General features: G+C 42.2%; 1 protein-coding gene across 2 annotated transcripts in view; it reads right to left on the bottom strand.

Moving 5' to 3' along the window:
- slc1a7a (solute carrier family 1 member 7a) overlaps positions 1–17,025 on the bottom strand; it is a 32,200-nt gene that overhangs the window by 13,262 nt on the left and 1,913 nt on the right. For both annotated transcript variants that reach the window (XM_063219684.1, XM_063219685.1), the window contains exons 2-3: positions 14,524–14,603; positions 6,371–6,586 (exon numbers count right to left, since the gene is read on the bottom strand). In XM_063219684.1, coding sequence (XP_063075754.1) covers positions 6,371–6,586; positions 14,524–14,603 — 296 coding nt within the window. The remainder of the gene's footprint in view (positions 1–6,370; positions 6,587–14,523; positions 14,604–17,025) is intronic.

Genomic DNA, 17,025 nt, shown 5'->3' with positions numbered 1-17,025 from the left:
GGTTCAAGGACACCATGAAGCGTGAAGACATTTTTTTACAGTGATGAAGTCTTTCCATGTCTTTCCCCGTGGTCAAAGTAAATATGTCAATGCAAATTTACAGTATGTGCATGGCCGTAGCCACATATGAGATAAGGGAGGTCCGAACCTCCCTCATTTTTAGAGAAAATAGTTGTTGTTTTTTTATCTCAGTTTTTGCATACACGTTCTTTGGCCATCCTGCAGCATACAGGTCATGTCATATACTGACAGAATATTTACAGTATGCTAATTGATCAATATCAATAGGCTATTACTTAAAGAGTTTGTTTTAGTAGTTTATATCCAGAATGTATGCTGCCCATTCACAAGTGTTATCATTTCTATTTATCATCGCCATCTATTTCTGAGTATGCCTGTTCAAAATGTCTGAAATCTATATTTTCCATACTTCCATACTTTTCTCTACTTTGTCAGATTAGTAGATGCACCACCATCAAATTCTAAGTATTCATTATGACTGGGAAAATTGCACTTTTCGTAAATGAAAAGGGGATCTTCTCCATTGTCTGCCATTTTGAATTTCCAGAAATAGATATTTTCAGCTGCAAAACAAACTGTATTTTGGTCATATTAGTAAATATTAGTTAATTAGCAAATATTCATGAAAAGACCAAAATTGGCAGAAGACAGTACAGTTTCAATGAGCTGCATAGTTGCAATTTGCATAGTTGCAGTTTCAATGAGCTGCATAGTTGCCATCCTACACAGTGCAGCTTTTTTTTAAAAAATTGGCGCACTGCGTGCGCACTATGGACCTCCCTTATTTCAAACTCCTGGCTAAGGCCATGAGTATGTGCTACATATGTTATACTGTCATATGGGTACTTTAGTGTGCTGAATCTGTTTAGACAAAGTAAACCGAAAGAAGAGCACTGTGCTTTGACCAAGTTACTGCAGCAGTATTGGTCATCTTGTCTTGTGTTCAGAGGACATCTATTGATGCAGTATTGATGAGTATTGATTTAGTAGTGTAGGAGTGGATAACAGACAGAGACGGTTTTACCAGTCGAATGACTAAGCAGTTGCCTTGAGTCCCACCAAATCTCCCCTCTGTTGGGAAATACCAGCAAAATAATTTAAATGTCATCATAATTCAAATTAGTGCCCCATAATGGGTAGGCCCGTTTGCTGATAACAAATATGATGGCATTACCCAAGTGATGCAGGTGCTCTCTCTCTCTCTCTCTCTCTCTCTCTCTCTCTCTCTCTCTCTCTCTCTCTCTCTCTCTCTCTCTCTCTCTCTCTCTCTCTCTCTCTCTCTCTCTCTCTCTCTCTCTCTCTCTATACATACATGAAAAAGTGTAACAAGCAAAAATTTGATAATAAACAAAAACATCTAGGCGCAGTGTACAATTGCAATACTAGCAGCATTGTCCAACACATGATAAAAGAAGATGTAGCATAAAATAATTAGGTACATAAAAAAGTGTTAAAGAGTTAGGTACATAGAAGCCATATACAGTGCCCTCCATAATTATTGGCACCCCTGGTTGAGATGTGTTTTTTAGCTTCCAATTATTATTTTTTTTTTCTAAATAATATGGGACCTTAATGGAAAAAAAAGAGAAAAATCCAACCTTCAACACAAGTGCATTTATTCAGTGGGGAAAAAATCCCACATAAAGAAATAATTATTTGACATCAAATAATGTGTGTCACAATTATTAGCACCCCTGGTGTTAATATTTTGTACAACCCCCTTTTGCCAACAAAACAGCACCTAATCTTCTCCTATAATGTTTCACAAGATGGGAAAAGACAGAAGGAGGGATCTTCAGCCATTCCTCTTTGCAGAATCTCTCTAAATCATCCAGAGACCTGGGTCCTCTCCTCTGTACTCTCCTCTTCAGCTCACCCCACAGGTTCTCAATGGGGTTGAGGCCAGGGGACTGAGATGGCCATGGGAGGAGCTTGATTTTGTGTCTGGTGAACCATTCCTGTGTAGATTTGGCCATATGTTTAGGGTCATTGTCTTGCTGAAAGACCCAGTGACGACCCAGCTTCAGCTTTCGGGCAGAGGGCAACAGATTTTGATTTAAAATGTCCTGGTATTTCAAAGCTGTCATGATGCCATGCACCCTAACAAGGTTCCCAGGGCCTTTGGAAGCGAAACAGCCCCACAGCATCACTGACCCACCCCCATACTTCACAGTGGGTATGAGGTGCTTTTCAGCATGCGCATCTTTCGTGGTACGCCAGACCCACTTAGAGTGTTTGTTGCCAAAAAGCTCAATCTTGGTCTCATCTGACCAAAGCACACGGTCCCAGTTGAAGCCCCAATACCGCTTGGCGAACTCCAGACGCTTGCGTTTATGATTGTGAGTGAGGAAAGGTTTTCTCCGTGCATGCCTCCCAAACAGCTTGTTGGCGTGTAGACAGCGCCTGATGGTTGATTTGGAGACTTTGTGACCCCAGGATGCTACCATTTGTTGTAATTCTGTAACAGTGAGCTTTGGAGATCTTTTGATTTCTCTTACCATCCTCCTCACTGTGCGTGGTGGCAAAATAAACTTGGGTCCTCGTCCAGGTTTGTTTACCACTGTTCCAGTTGTTTTGAACTTCTTAATTATTCCTCTCACAGTGGATACGGGCAGCTGCAGTTGAGTGGCAATCTTCTTGTAGCCTCTGCCTGACCTGTGAAGGTTGACGCACATCTGCCTCACTTGTATGCTGTGTTCCTTTGTCTTTCCCATGTTTAAGAGTGGATAAGAGAAATGGCCTCGGTGTCACGTGATATTTATACCCCAGGGAAACAGGAAGTGATGAATTACTAATTAAATGTTCCTACATACTCTGGTAAACTTTGTAAACTACTGTAGAAATGACAGAAATGCTTCAATTATATTTATTTCCTGGGAATTGTTAAGGGTGCCAATAATTGTGGAACAGGTGATTTAATGAAAAATAATTATTTTTTAGTCAGGGATTTTTTTTATTTTCTTACAATTCATTTGAGTTGAAGGCTACATTTTCCTACAATTTTCAGTGTGACAGTATTCTTCTGCAATAAACACTGAATTTATTTTAAGGCTTTTAACACATCTCAACCAGGGGTGCCAATAATTATGGAGGGCACTGTAGAAACAGAGTCGGGCAATCTCCACTGTGTGCTAGGGCCGACTTCCGCATTAGCAAAATTAGCTGTTTAGCGTCTCAGAACTGCTCAGCATTGCGAATGTTCGTTCCTAGAAGTGGGCGTAGCACACAGGAAATGCAATGCAATGCAATGCAGGGAATATGACAAGACTTGCTGTTCATAGTAAGAACTTGTGATTATCATTACCGAGACAGTTGATAGTTTACATATTTGTGGTGATACCCCGCAGTATAGTTCGTTAGTCCTTCTTTTTGGCTTTTTATGTGGTGGTTCTATGTTAAGTTTATGGAAAGACAGCCGCTTTAGGCACGACCTCAATCTCGTTGAAAGGCGGGGCTGCAATTTATTTCCTGGTCCTCCATTTGCGCAACTTTTTTTTATATATGGCTCTGCATAGAAGGTGTTGAATGCAGTGGCTTAAGGAAAGAAAAACTAAGGAAAGAGTGCTGAAACTAAGGTCACAAGGTGAGTAGAATTAGTTATTGTGTTAGTGTGTTAAGCAGGGAAGCTCTCTCAGAAGAGATGAGTCTTCACTAGCTTCTTGAAGGTTGAGAGGGATGACCCTGACTCTGTGTGTGTGTTCTGATGGGTGTCTTGCCAGAATCCCGTCCCAATAGGAAATAGTCTCATAGGAAATTCAGCCTTCTACCTTGGATTTCACTCTGACATATGACCTTAACTCTGGGGGATTTCCAGGGGAGTGTGAATGAAATATGTAACAATTTCTGTCAATCCCACTGGCAGGGTGAACAGGGTAAGACAGTAAATGCATAATTAACAATCTCTCTCTCTCTCTCTCTCTCTCTCTCTCTCTCTCTCTCTCTCTCTCTCTCTCTCTCTCTCTCTCTCTCTCTCTCTCTCTCTCTCTCTCTCTCTCTCTCTCTCTCTCTCTCTTCCCTCCAGTTTTGTGGGCCAGCATTGTGATTGAGTATGCCAAGCCTACTTCACAGGAGCCAGTTTCTTCTCTTATATTCTCAAAGTAGTCTCGAATGAAGTATGCACCAATTTTGAAAACATATTGAAGGAAGGGTACAATTAGAATTAGCTAATCAATTAATTGATTAGTTAATTAGTACATCTTTTTAACTTGGTTACAGGAAGTTAGAGGGAGAGAGAGAGAGGCCTAGGTGGAGTTGGGAAGTGACCCAGGCTGGACTTGAACTTGGGTCCCCTTGGGGATAGCCTGCATAAGGAACTGGGGGCTTGGCACACTGTGACATCAGATATTAATTAGAATTGGAATGTATATTTTACATAACAGTAAAATCATGCTGTTTTAAGACATCCTGAGAATACATAATGTTTCGAGTGTTAACGGTCAGCGACCTACAGTACTATCCATTTTAAGACAATATATCAAATTAACTGTGAAGACAACACAGACACGCACGCTCGCACACACACACACAGGCACAGGCACAGGCACACGCTAGGGCTGTAAATCCTAACGACAGCTGTGTTTTGAGACCAAACACCCTCTGGCAAACACATAGACACGGGGGGCATTCAAGTTTGCAAACACAGAAAATACTGCAGTGGCCACATAAAAAAGACTTATCTGAAGGAATAACAGCAAAACAACTGAGTCTCGCTGTTCAGCTTGTGGTTCAATTTGACCTCAGAGGACAGTGCATGAACAGGCCTCACGCTGAACATTTCTCGTGCCACTTCCACACTTGACATAGTCTGCAGCAGTAGCGGTTCTACTCATTTTGGGGCCCTAGGCACAATATGGACATGTGGCCCTCTTGAATTGACTGTTGGGGGCCTTATACAGAGAGCATATTTGGTGGGGCCTTAGGCAGTTGCTTAGTAAGGCTATTGGTGAACCCGGCTCTGCTCTGCAGTACTATATGGCACTGCTGCTACCACCCACACGCCCAGAGCACATGAGCATGCAACCCCAGCCCAAGAACAGCCCAAGCACAGCTATGAGTGTGTGAAAATGAGCATGTGTCTTGTACTTGTACTGTACATTCAACTCAGGGTGAAGGTGCAGGATCTGCCTCAGAATTATTCTCCTCGCCTACTCGCTAGGCTTCTACGTTTTTTTTACTACAAGCAGAGAAAGGCAGAGGAACTCTCTGGCCTCTGTGTGTGGCGAGCCCTACTGAGTTCCAGTGACACACTGATCCCTGACCTCACATAACCGGTCACTTCAAGGACAATCTTCTCCCTGCTTGGCTTAGCGCTTCCCTTAGCCTCCCCTGCGGCCTGTAGGAAACCTCTGCTTTGGAGTCAGACTTAGTGTCTAGCATGTGTTTTAAATCAGTGTCAAAAGACGTTTGATTTATAGGTCACCCTACTGGTAAGAGGCGTAATTGTCTCTCATTCCATATACAGAGAGACTGCCTGATAGCCTGTTTATCATTTGCCACGTTAACATGACGTTTTTAATTTAGAATTAATCATTCAGAATTAAATAGTTCAGTCGAGTTTACAATGAACTTTCATTTAATTCCGAATTGCAAAGTGTTTACAAGACGTTTTCAAAGCGGAATTCAGAATTAAATTGAGTTGATTCTGAATTAAATGGGTCATGTAAATGAGGCTTTTGACTTTGACATCTCTTCGAGACTTGGTTCGAGCATAGTGATTAACACTTCCCTAACGGCCTGATTAACCCGCCTCCCTCGGTTTGCTACTGGTCGAGGCCAGAAAAGGCTGTGCCGATGTTTAAACCAAACATTTTCTTAGTCACAATAGAACGTCTATACTTAATCCATGTCACTGCCTTGAACACGCCTCTACCCAGGGCTGTTGGAGCTGATTGATTGGAATCCTGACAAAGGGGGTGGAGTTCCCGATTTTTCCAGAGAACAGAAACAATATTTACATTGCTCGTGGCCTGACTAGTCACTAGTCCTAGTGGTCACTATGAGGGCGTGGCCTGGCTAACTGCCTGCTACTCCAGACTTATAGTTTATTTATAGTTAGTTACATATCCAAGAAGATGGGAAAGTATACAGAACTGCCTTTCAATGTCACTGTGCCATGTGTATCACACCAAACTGAATTTGAAATTGAAATCAAAGCTATTTTATTTCTATGTCTAGACTTTAAGTATTCAGACATCCACCCACACACAACACAAAAAATACCCTTTTGTGTGAACCTTTTGTCTTTCACCACAAAGGAAAAAAACACAATGTAACCTAATTTGCCCTATGTAATTAAAAGCAGTCAGTCATGCTGCGTGAGTTTTGCTCGGGCTGGCTGTGGGGGTCTTACCGGATGAGGTCAAGCAGGGCGTCTGCGGAGCTCATGATGGGCTTGCCGCTGTCCTCCGAGTCCTCCTTCTGGGCGGCTCCTCCGGGGTGGATGATGGACACCATGACGATGCCCACCACCACGGCCACGAAGGTCGTCCACAGGTAGTAGGAGATGGTCATGATGCCGAGGCGGCTGGAGCACTTGGCGTCGAGGGCAGCCAGGCCAGACATCAGACTAATGAGAGAAAGAGGAGGAGGAGGGGGGGGGCCTTTAGCTTAGACAGAGAGAAGGTGTGTAATTCTTAATTTGTGCACGATCACATGCAATATCAGATTGCGTAAAGGGCAGAATTAAATACCAATAGTATCTGGAGGGCAATCACAAGTAAAACCTTTGAACTCAATTCTTTTTTTCTATTATAACAGCCAGAACAGTTTCTGCTTACACACCAGCCATACATCATGATGATTGGGCTGTCCTGGCCTCTACAGGCTACAGATCCCTGTATGCATCATGGCGTGTGAGAGCTATGTGAAGTGAAAATGTTAACTGATGTGAGTACAAAAGAAAAGTATTAAGACCATGAGACTATTTATTATATACCTGTGTCTACATGTTATGTATGTACATATTGCATATTATATATTGTTTACAACAACAAAATAAAGCTTCCTACACTTTTGGCATATGTAAAAATGTGATATTTGCTTTTATACCTACACAAGACCACACTGTAACTGACTGAAAAATCTGATCTTTGCCAACAAGCTATAAGAACGAAGAAGATTTACATAAAATGCGAGATTCAACCCCAGTCACCTGGAGTAACCTCCTGCTAGTGCAGTCAGCTCTAGGTATTACATAAGCCACCACAGATGTTGCCAACCAGTGCGTGATGCAGATATCTTACAAGTCAGCGAAGAATAGAGGGTAAAAACACTGTAGTGTGATAAACTAATAGTCAGCCCAGCAACCCCCACTGCAAACAGAGCTCTCATTCAGAACATGACCAGTAACTCAATGTTTTTGATTTGTGTGTGTGTGTGTGTGTGTGTGTGTGTGTGTGTGTGTGTGTGTGTGTGTGTGTGTGTGTGTGTGTGTGTGTGTGTGTGTGTGTGTGTGTGTGTGTGTGTGTGTGTGTGTGTGTGTGTGTGTGTGTGTGTGTGTGTGTGTGTGTGTGTGTGTGAGAATGTGTGTACTTTCACTTAGTTCAATGCAGCGGTTGTGTCTATATACTGCAAAAAACTGGTTCACAGTTCTCAGTTGCTTAAGTTCATTTCTCAAATCATCCTCAGCATTTGTAAACCACTGAAAACAATGTATGTACAAATAGCACAACATAGATAACCTGCCAAAAAGACAATGTCTTATTAAATGTTCAGTTTAGCTCTTCTCTATGAATGTTTAGTTTTAAGTTCTGTGAATGTTGCTGTCATCAAAGTGTCTCATTGTGTGTGAAATAAGAGCCAATGCTATCGATATATACTCGGGAGGAGTGTTCTGACATAAACTGGCTCTTCATGACAATTATTACACAATTGCACCCTAGTGGATGTTTGGAAACTTCCAGTGTGACGTTTGCGAATAAGGTTTTTGGCTAATAAACTGATTTCTCAAGACATGTATCCAGCATAATAGGGTTATTATCGGGTTATTGACATTCCAGTCATTCTAGTAGTCAATCTCAAGCCTTGAATTTCAGTTTTGTGTCACACACTTAAGTGGAACACATGCAACCGACAGACTGCATGTAAACGACAACAAATAGTTTACTCATAACCAATAACCTGATTTTTGTGGTATGGGCTCACTGTTTGTAGGGTATAGTTTCTTGACAGTAAGGGAAAGACAGTGTTCCAAAAGCACAGTGAAGGTTATGTGCCCTTAGGGGAACTGTGCATGCTATATTCTTACTGTAAAACTCACTGAAGGGCAATTTACCAATTCAAGACAGATTATGAAAAAAGAAAGACATAAAAAGTATGATGAAAAACCCATGCAATGAGCTAATGAGTGAATGCTGTGGAGAGGGAGACTATTAAATACATTTTGATCAGCATGATTTAACCTTTGTAAGGTGTTCGGGTCATTTTGACCTGTTTACAGTTTTTTTGCTTGAGAAAAATAGTATCAACTAGAAATGCACGCAGAGAGTGCAGACCTCGGCCAAGGAAACTCTTTGATAGAAGATTTGACTATGTTACACACCCTTTTTGTGGAGTTACTGAATGTCAAAATTCGCCCTATCCGGCGATGGTGAAAAATCTTTTTTTTAAATCCTGGATCTGGTTCCTTTTTGTCATTTCCAACAACTCCACAAAGTTTCATCCAAATCCTAGCTTTTTGAGTTATGCTGACAGGCGGCAGACAAACAAACAAACAGACAAACCAACGCAACTAAACACATCTTGGCGGAGATAATTACTATTCTTTCACACTGAGATTCACTGGCTTTGGCTCATTTTCCGCGAGGAACAAATAAATAGTGAGCTCCTCTTGTTAACCCCCTCCCCCTCCACATTTCCCCTGCACATGTTTCTGGATCTTTTTATTTTACTTTTTTATTTTGGTTTTTTTGGGGATTTATACATCATTATTTTCTAAACGCTTTGATACAATTCTGATCAAATGTTGAGTAGAAAAGGCAGATGGTGAATTGTGTGGGAAAAGGAGTGTGCAGATGTTTGGTGCTCCAGTTGTGCATCAAAGTTGCAACCTTGTGTGAGAAGAGCACAAGTGGCTCAATCCAAGATCTTGGATTACGTTTACTCACTTTCTTCACTCCTTATCTCCTTATCTTTTTCTCACACAAAAACTACACAACATATACTCCATCTCTCTCTCTGTCTGTCTCTCTCTCTGCATGTTTTCTTATGTGAGCATTTTAGTATTCTACTGTTCATACTGAAGAATTTGAACAGGAAAGGCCAACTGAAAGCATATAAGAGTATGGCGCGCGCGCGCACACACACACACACACGCACACACACACACACACACACACACACACACACACACACACACACACACACACACACACACACACACACACACACACACACACACACACACACAGAGAGAGAGAGAGAGACAGATAGATAGATATATGCCTCAAAAAGGAATGAGTTGGGCCATTGATTGGGGATTATGAATGGTGGTGTCTGACCCTGTAGGCTACTGTACTGTATGCTGTGTGTTAGGGAGCAGGAGTGAGGCACCATCTGGAGCTTATTCTCCACTGCACCTCTGCTGGACAAGAGCATTAGGGTAATCCGGCCTTGAGATGAGAAAGTTTAACTCCAGGCTCTCTTGCTATGTGGCCAGGAGTTTATGTAGTATGGTGGTTCAATATAGACAGACATGGCTTGCTCAGCAGGATACACTATGTTTTTAGATTTCACCCAAAATGCATGCTGACGTACGCGACGGTACTGTAGGCTATGCTCATTGTTGGTGAAGAACACAGCAGTCAGAAGAGCATGCTGTAGATGTGATGCATATTGGCACAACAGATTGCAAGTAGAACATATTGTGCTTATTTTCTCATTACGCCACTGAATGTTTATGCCGCATCTGTACTTTATAGTATCTGTAGCATCTTTATGTCATCTGTTGTAAGTTGCTTTGGATGAAATGAAAAATATATTGTAATGAAAAGGACACCACTACTCATGTCACAATATCAAAATCCAGCTGAAAGGCCCTGAGAGTTTCATGACGTTGCCTTTGGATGGAGTCTACTGTGTTATTATTTAGTTCAGGTGAACATCCGCTTGGGAAATTATATATATACCGGTATATACATTTTTTTAATTGAATAAGTACTTGGAGTGCCAGTTTTCCGCAGTCCATTCACACATTGGCCAAAGGCATACAGTCTCATCCTAAAAGGATGATGCAAAAAGAGCAGTGTGGGTGCATAACACGGGTTTCATCTGTGCTTCTGATGTAGAAGTGAGGCGTGTGTTGTTCAGAGAAGAATAAAAAATAGTTATGCTTTTAAAGCTATTTGAAAACAAAAAAACTTTTCTTCACCAAGGCACTTTGTCAGTCTCAGTCTGACTATGCCCTGAAGAAGGCCCATCTGGCACTAGCCTACACGTGGGCAGTTTTGAAGTCCTTAATGGACATGTCACAATAATAAAGACATTTTTTACTTTACTTTTTGGAGTGCCTCGGTGATGAAAAGTTGTTTTCTTTTCAAATAACTTTGGACATTGAACCCTGAACCAAATGTGGGTGTATTCACTTCTTCTCTAAGAGCTATTGTGGTGAAGCCCATGTAGCCTGAAGTCAAAAAATAAACCTTTTATCCACGTAATTTTGAGTTTATGTGTGTGTGTGTGTGTGTGTGTGTGTGTGTGTGTGTGTGTGTGTGTGCGTGCGTGCGTGCGTGCGTGCGTGCGTGCATGCGTGCGTGCGTGCGTGTGTATCTGTGTAATGTGTGTGTGGGTGTTTGTAAAAAGCATTGTGGTTGTGCAGATGAGGGCAATGTTAACAGCTGCAATAATTTGAATGCTGCACATTTTTGTCTATCCCCATTCACTTCTCTGCTATAATTCATTGATTAAAAATCAGCAAACACAAGCGGGGGATGAGGAGGCAGGCAGCACTGCGTTTGATTGTGTGTGGCTGTGTGCTCAGCCAGCCCAGCCCATAATCTGGTGTAGGGTTCTTCACTGTGGGCAGATGGTGCAGAAATGGGGGCAGAGTACGGCACTTGCTTTGGGCCTAAGCTCTCGTGGGAAGTTAAGCTTGCATGTCTTGATTACCACATCCATCTCCCACCATGGTAGAGAGTGGAGAGGAGTGAAGTGACAGGAGCATACCCGTGAGAAGAGCCAGTGTCTCTTGTATGTGACGTGTGAGGCTCGCTGTACCAAATTACCACCATCTTGACTGCAAGGTGAATATGGCACGGAAACTTCAGTTAAACTGCCTAGCTAGGTACCTCAACAGCCACCTTACTGCATGACTGAGGTCATTCCCATATAGAGGAGGCAATATAGATGTAGTCCACATTAGGACTGTAACAATAGTGTGTTGAACCGAGAAATCGTGATACGCAGAGTCACGGTACTGTATCCTGGTGCAAGAAGGCAGTATTGTGATATGCCCTTTCAAAGGTCTATTAAAGCAACTGCATTATATGATGTGGTAGTGCTTCCAAGCTTCAAATCGGCATCATTGTAATTTTGTAACTTTACAAAATTATTATTAGCCTCTTGTATCCTATTCTACCTATAGACCATCATAATTTTTTTTAAATGTATAGTTGTATTTTTTAAAAGGAAAATAAATTAATTTTAAAAATCGTTGGGTTTATCAAACCAGGAAGGTCAGAAATTGTGATACGAACCGAATCATAAGCTGAGAGTGTATCGTTACAGCCCTAGTTCACACATACTTGACCTGCAAATACAACATGGTAAGTCTTGACTGTGATAGCACCTTTTCCAGGGAAACGCCCTACCATTGGCTTTGAAAAGCCTGAAAGCCTGGAATGCTATTGATGATGATTGGAGTCATAATCATGACACTTTCACACAAACGTTGTATCTTTGTTGGAAAAGGGGAGAGGGCTGGAGGGCTGGAGGGCTGCGGCGTTCAAGTGGTAAAACTGGTGGTGGTTTGAAGGTGCTCACTGTGAACACTGCTTCATTCACCTGGTGCCCTGATGAAGGCCCTGTAGCGGGCCGAAACATGTTGGCAGTGGCAGTATTTTTTTAATTATTAAGTTCAAACATGAACTAGCCTCTACAATAAAGCGGTTTTATCCTAAAAGAGTGCCTTGGCGACGTCCTGCCTTTTTTTGACATGTTCTATCTTTGTTGTTGCTGTTTGCATCCCGTGTTAGACAGCACGCGAATGGATATTTACAGATTAATGGCAATTAACAGAACTGAGCTCCACGTGCAGCAGGCGCCGGCCTGGCTTAGCACAACAAAGTCAGTGTGTTGCTATAAACTGCCACCGGCTCATGTGCCGTCCTGGCACACTGAAACACTGACCTGCACCTGCTGTTGAGTAGTGTGAGCGAGGTAGTGAGACAGGTGGCTGTGTGTGTGTGTGGTGTGTGTGTGTGTGTGTGTGTGTGTGTGTGTGTGTGTGTGTGTGTGTGTGTGTGTGTGTGTGTGTGTGTGTGTGTGTGTGTGTGTGTGTGTGTGTGTGTGTGTGTGTGTGTGTGTAAGGATCAACGTCTCATCCAGTCTCTGCTGCTGCTGTGAGCTTAAGTAGCTTATGGCCAAGAGAGCACCTCACATTTGTTGTGTGTGTGTGTGTGTGTGTGTGTGTGTGTGTGTGTGTGTGTGTGTGTGTGTGTGTGTGTGTGTGTGTGTGTGTGTGTGTGTGTGTGTGTGTGTGTGTGTGTGTGTGTGTGTGTGTGTGTGGGTGGCTGTGAGCAACTCCATGTGGAGCTGTTTATTCCCTGACAACTGGTTCCATTCTATTCTGCGCTTAGAGTGAGTGCTCAGATGAGCAAGGCAGGTCTGGGGCAAGCCTTATGTTGACATTACCATCAGCATTAAGCTGTGTGACCCTGGAGAGCCTTTGCACTGTGCGTTGCAACACACACATACGTATGTGTTTCAAGGCGTTCAAGAGAATCGAGTTGAACTTAAAGAGCCATTAATGTTCGTTTTTATGCCTTTTTTGTGAAGCGCATTGAGTTGTACCTATGTATGAAATGCGCTATACAAATAAACTTGCCTTGCCTTGACTTTCCTAACTGTTAAATGCATTTGCTTTATTTTGGAGGTGGGACTAAATACCGGTACATAATTGAATGCTTTCTGACCTGGTTTTATCAATTGCCTAGGGCCCCACCAAATCTGTAAGGCAACCAGCAGTTAGCCCAGTCATGGTAAATACAGTACCATGAGAACTGAGCCCTGAGGAAGGTCAGTAGACCGAAAGCTTGGCCTATTAAAAAGAACACAAAGGGGATTTAAGTGTGCAGACATTTTTCTTTCAATTTTACACAGTTTTTGTTTCTGTTTGGCACCTTTTAATCGAGAGTGCGGTGTGATCCGGCTAAACACAAATACAGTACCAGTAAAGAAGAATTCAAGGCCCAGCCGCGGATCTAGCGGCTGGGCACTGGACTGCTACGCCGGCGAACCGGGTTCGATTCCGGCCCGGGTCTTTGCCGATCCTTCCCCGTCTTTCTCTCTCCACTCACTTTCTTTCTCTCCTCCACTGTCATCTCAATAAATAAATAAATATCCTTAAAAAATACAAATGAATTCAAGAGGGCCCAATTACTATGTCACCTAGGACCACCAGATGGATAGTAGAGTCGTTACTACCTGTCACGGTGTGACATTTTTGCCTTAATTACTCTACTCTACTCTACTCTACTCTAATTGACATACATAGTAGATTACTGTGGAGATGTGTGATGTGCACAGGTCAGGGAGGTAGCAGTGGCAGTGTGAGGACATAACTGGAAATGCACAACACTACCTCTTTTTAATATACGTATATGTATATCTGCTGTTGCCCAGTCTTCAAAGTCAAAGTCAAAAGTCAAAGTTAACTTCATTATCCCAGATGGGAAATTCAAATGGTTAAGGTGCGTATAAGTACAGTACAGCCATTCAGACAGGGTAGACAAGACTTAAAAAACAGATAAATAGGCCTAAGTAAAACAATTAAATAACACCCCCCCCCATACCACACTGGCTCCTTTCCACATTGTTGCATACAACACCCCCCCCCCACACACACACACACACACACACACACACACACACACACACACACACACACACACACACACACACACACACACACACACACACACACACCACCACAGTGTCAAGTCCCTTGTTGAGAACCGTGTCTTTCATTTATTGCCGTGTCTTGCACTTTTATGTCTGTATGGTTATTGTATAGGTACTCTAGGTGGAATGTATGCTTACTGTCTATGTCTAATTGTCTATGTCTAATTGTCTATGTCTAATTGTCTATGTCCACACCTAAAGTCTACGTCTATGTCTGCAGGGGAAGTAAGAAATGTAATTTCAAATTCTTTGTATGACCAGTGCATGTAAAGAAATTGACACTAAAGCCGACTTGACTTGACTTGACTTGACTTGTGATGTGATGTGCACAGGTCTGGGAGGGGAGCAGCAGTGGAGTGGAAGCCTCTGAGTTGCCATGGCGCTTACCTGGACACGACCAGCGGCAGGATGAGCATCTTCAACATCCTCATCAGCAGCTCCCCGGGGAACTGGAAGTACTTCACCTCCTGCGAGCAATCAAAGGCAGGCAAAAAGTTGGTCAGATTAAAAAAAAAGATAAGGAATAGCCTTTATTCCAACATGGCTATTTTAGTTTCAAGACATGCTGTGCAGCGAAGGAATGACCTCATTCAGAGATGAGAGAGGCGCTGATGAGTGTCAAGCCAAGGGTAGTGATAAAACATACTGTGCACTGTAAACTGACGAGGTTCTTCGAAGAAGCCTTATTTGCCATTCTGGGGGAAGATGGTGCTTGAAAGAAAGCCATTGTTTTCTAAAGGATTCCTCAGATAGTTTTAAGGCTTCCTCCACAGTGGTAAATTGAAGATTTTTTTAAATTATTTTTAAGAAGAGTCCTTCTATTGCCAATGTTGAAGAACCCCTGTAAAAATATATATCAGTGATAAGTCATGATAACTTAAATGATTAAGTTATTCTCCTATATACACTGCAATGGCAACATCATGGTTTAACTTGATTTTTTTAAGTTTGCCAGCTGCCTCAGAATTCCAAGATACTGTAGTTGTATGGAGTTGTGTGTGTTGTTTGAACTCAAAGCTGTGATTCAAAGCTTCACACAGCTTACGATAAGGATTTAAATCACCTTGGAATTGTGAGGCAGCTGGTATTTTTTATTGGGTACATACATGGGCTTATTTTAAGAACTTTTAGGTTCCCCAGAGAACCTTTGTGCTCTCCCACCCGAGGGTGCTTTGTGGTACCTTCACATTTTTACAGTGAGTTACTGTAGCCCCTACTGTAGCAACACATGTGAGATCAGTATCAGATAGAAGTGTTTCTGATGTGTAACACTCTACAGCCCAAGTCGTTTATGCAGTATGTTGTCATGTTTAGACTTTGTTGATGAAAGTACATGTCATTTCCTAGTAACGATCTTCAAACTGAGATCAATGGACAATCCATTAAAATAATCAACATTCCAATACATCTATAAAGCTGCATATTACGGTATTCCACTCCACAGACTTTAAAGCAAATAAATCTCACTTGCATGTATGTCCTTTACCGCATGACTTTTGATTAGATGCATTTTAGATGAATATTCACATTTTATTCAAATATTGTTCCCTTAACATCATTTGTATTATTGGATATCTCACAGACAGCCTTTCAAGCACCCGTTCAAGTGTGCAGACAATTACTGTATAATGGCCATAGTAAATTTCATGTGATGAAACATGCTATAGAAATGCCAGGTTGAATTATAGATCTTTTACAATATGATTTGAATGTGTACAGTATGTAGTGTTTGTGTATAATACGGATACTTATTATTCATTCAGACAGATTCACACAAGTGGATTGTAAGCTGAACTCATGACTGTTGTCTCGTTCCACTGTTCAAGAGTAAAATACTGTGCCTGCAGGAGTATGCAGAGATGACCTTTCTGAACAAAATGGATCACAGCCATTTATTTTAACCTTTCCAGGGTCTCCTGAAAACTGAGGTGTAATTGTGGCACATTTGTCGCAATCGTGGGAGGAGTAATGGGAGACCGTGCAGGATTAGGTTTGGCGCACAGCTTTTGGAAGCAGAAAGATGACAGTGCAGTAAAATCTTAGAGGTAGCAGAGAGAGCAAAACAGTGACGCGTCAAAGAAAGACAGCATCCATTTTAGATCAGTTGCTGATGGTCAGGAAAAAATATTGCATTTAAGAGGAGCAGGAGGAAGGTAAGGCTCATACTTAGGCCTCTAAAGAGCTTTAACTCGCGGCAGTATGGCGGGAAAGGCAAAGGCATGGAGCTTACATGTAGACCTGCCGGTTCAGATCACCGTCAGAGCGGTGACTGAGGAGGCTGGCCGCTGCTCGTGCACGGAGGTGGCACCGGGAACACGTTACTGACCCACATAACATAGCCTAAGGACGGCGGCAGGCACCTGGCACCTCGCCACACCACATCCTGTGTGGGTGCGGGTGTGCGTGTTTGCACATGCCCATCGCCCTCCAGTCTGTAGTAGCAATAAAACACCTACTGTAAGCTGTACAGCGAGGTGTGTAGAGTCTGTAGATGTTTTCACTGACATACAATGAATGCATACCTGGATAGCCTGGCATACTGGTAATCTGGCATATAGGGCATTTACCACTGGCCCCGACAGTCCTCAGGGGTCGACGATTTGTTTTTTTTGTTTTTCCTTTTGTTTTCCTTAAAGACTGGATCACAATTAAGAGGGGGTGGGCGAAATGCTTAGGCCTTTTTTGTTGCCATTCCAGTGCTGCATGCCAGATTTAATTCTCTAGTGTCATGATATGAAGACTTTACCTCTAGTAAGAGCACAACAAAGTATATCTGTGTTTAAATATGCAAAGACTTTTTTTTTGTCATTAAGCTTGCACAAGTGCAATGGAGTTTATAAGTACGGATAATATTGTCATTTCATTCTTCAAACTAAATTATTTTTATGT

Source organism: Engraulis encrasicolus, chromosome 16 (assembly GCF_034702125.1).
Source record: "Engraulis encrasicolus isolate BLACKSEA-1 chromosome 16, IST_EnEncr_1.0, whole genome shotgun sequence".
Classification (NCBI taxonomy): Eukaryota; Metazoa; Chordata; class Actinopteri; order Clupeiformes; family Engraulidae; genus Engraulis; species Engraulis encrasicolus.
The sequence above is the reverse complement of the archived record's forward strand: the minus strand, read 5'-3'. Positions and strand labels throughout refer to the sequence as shown.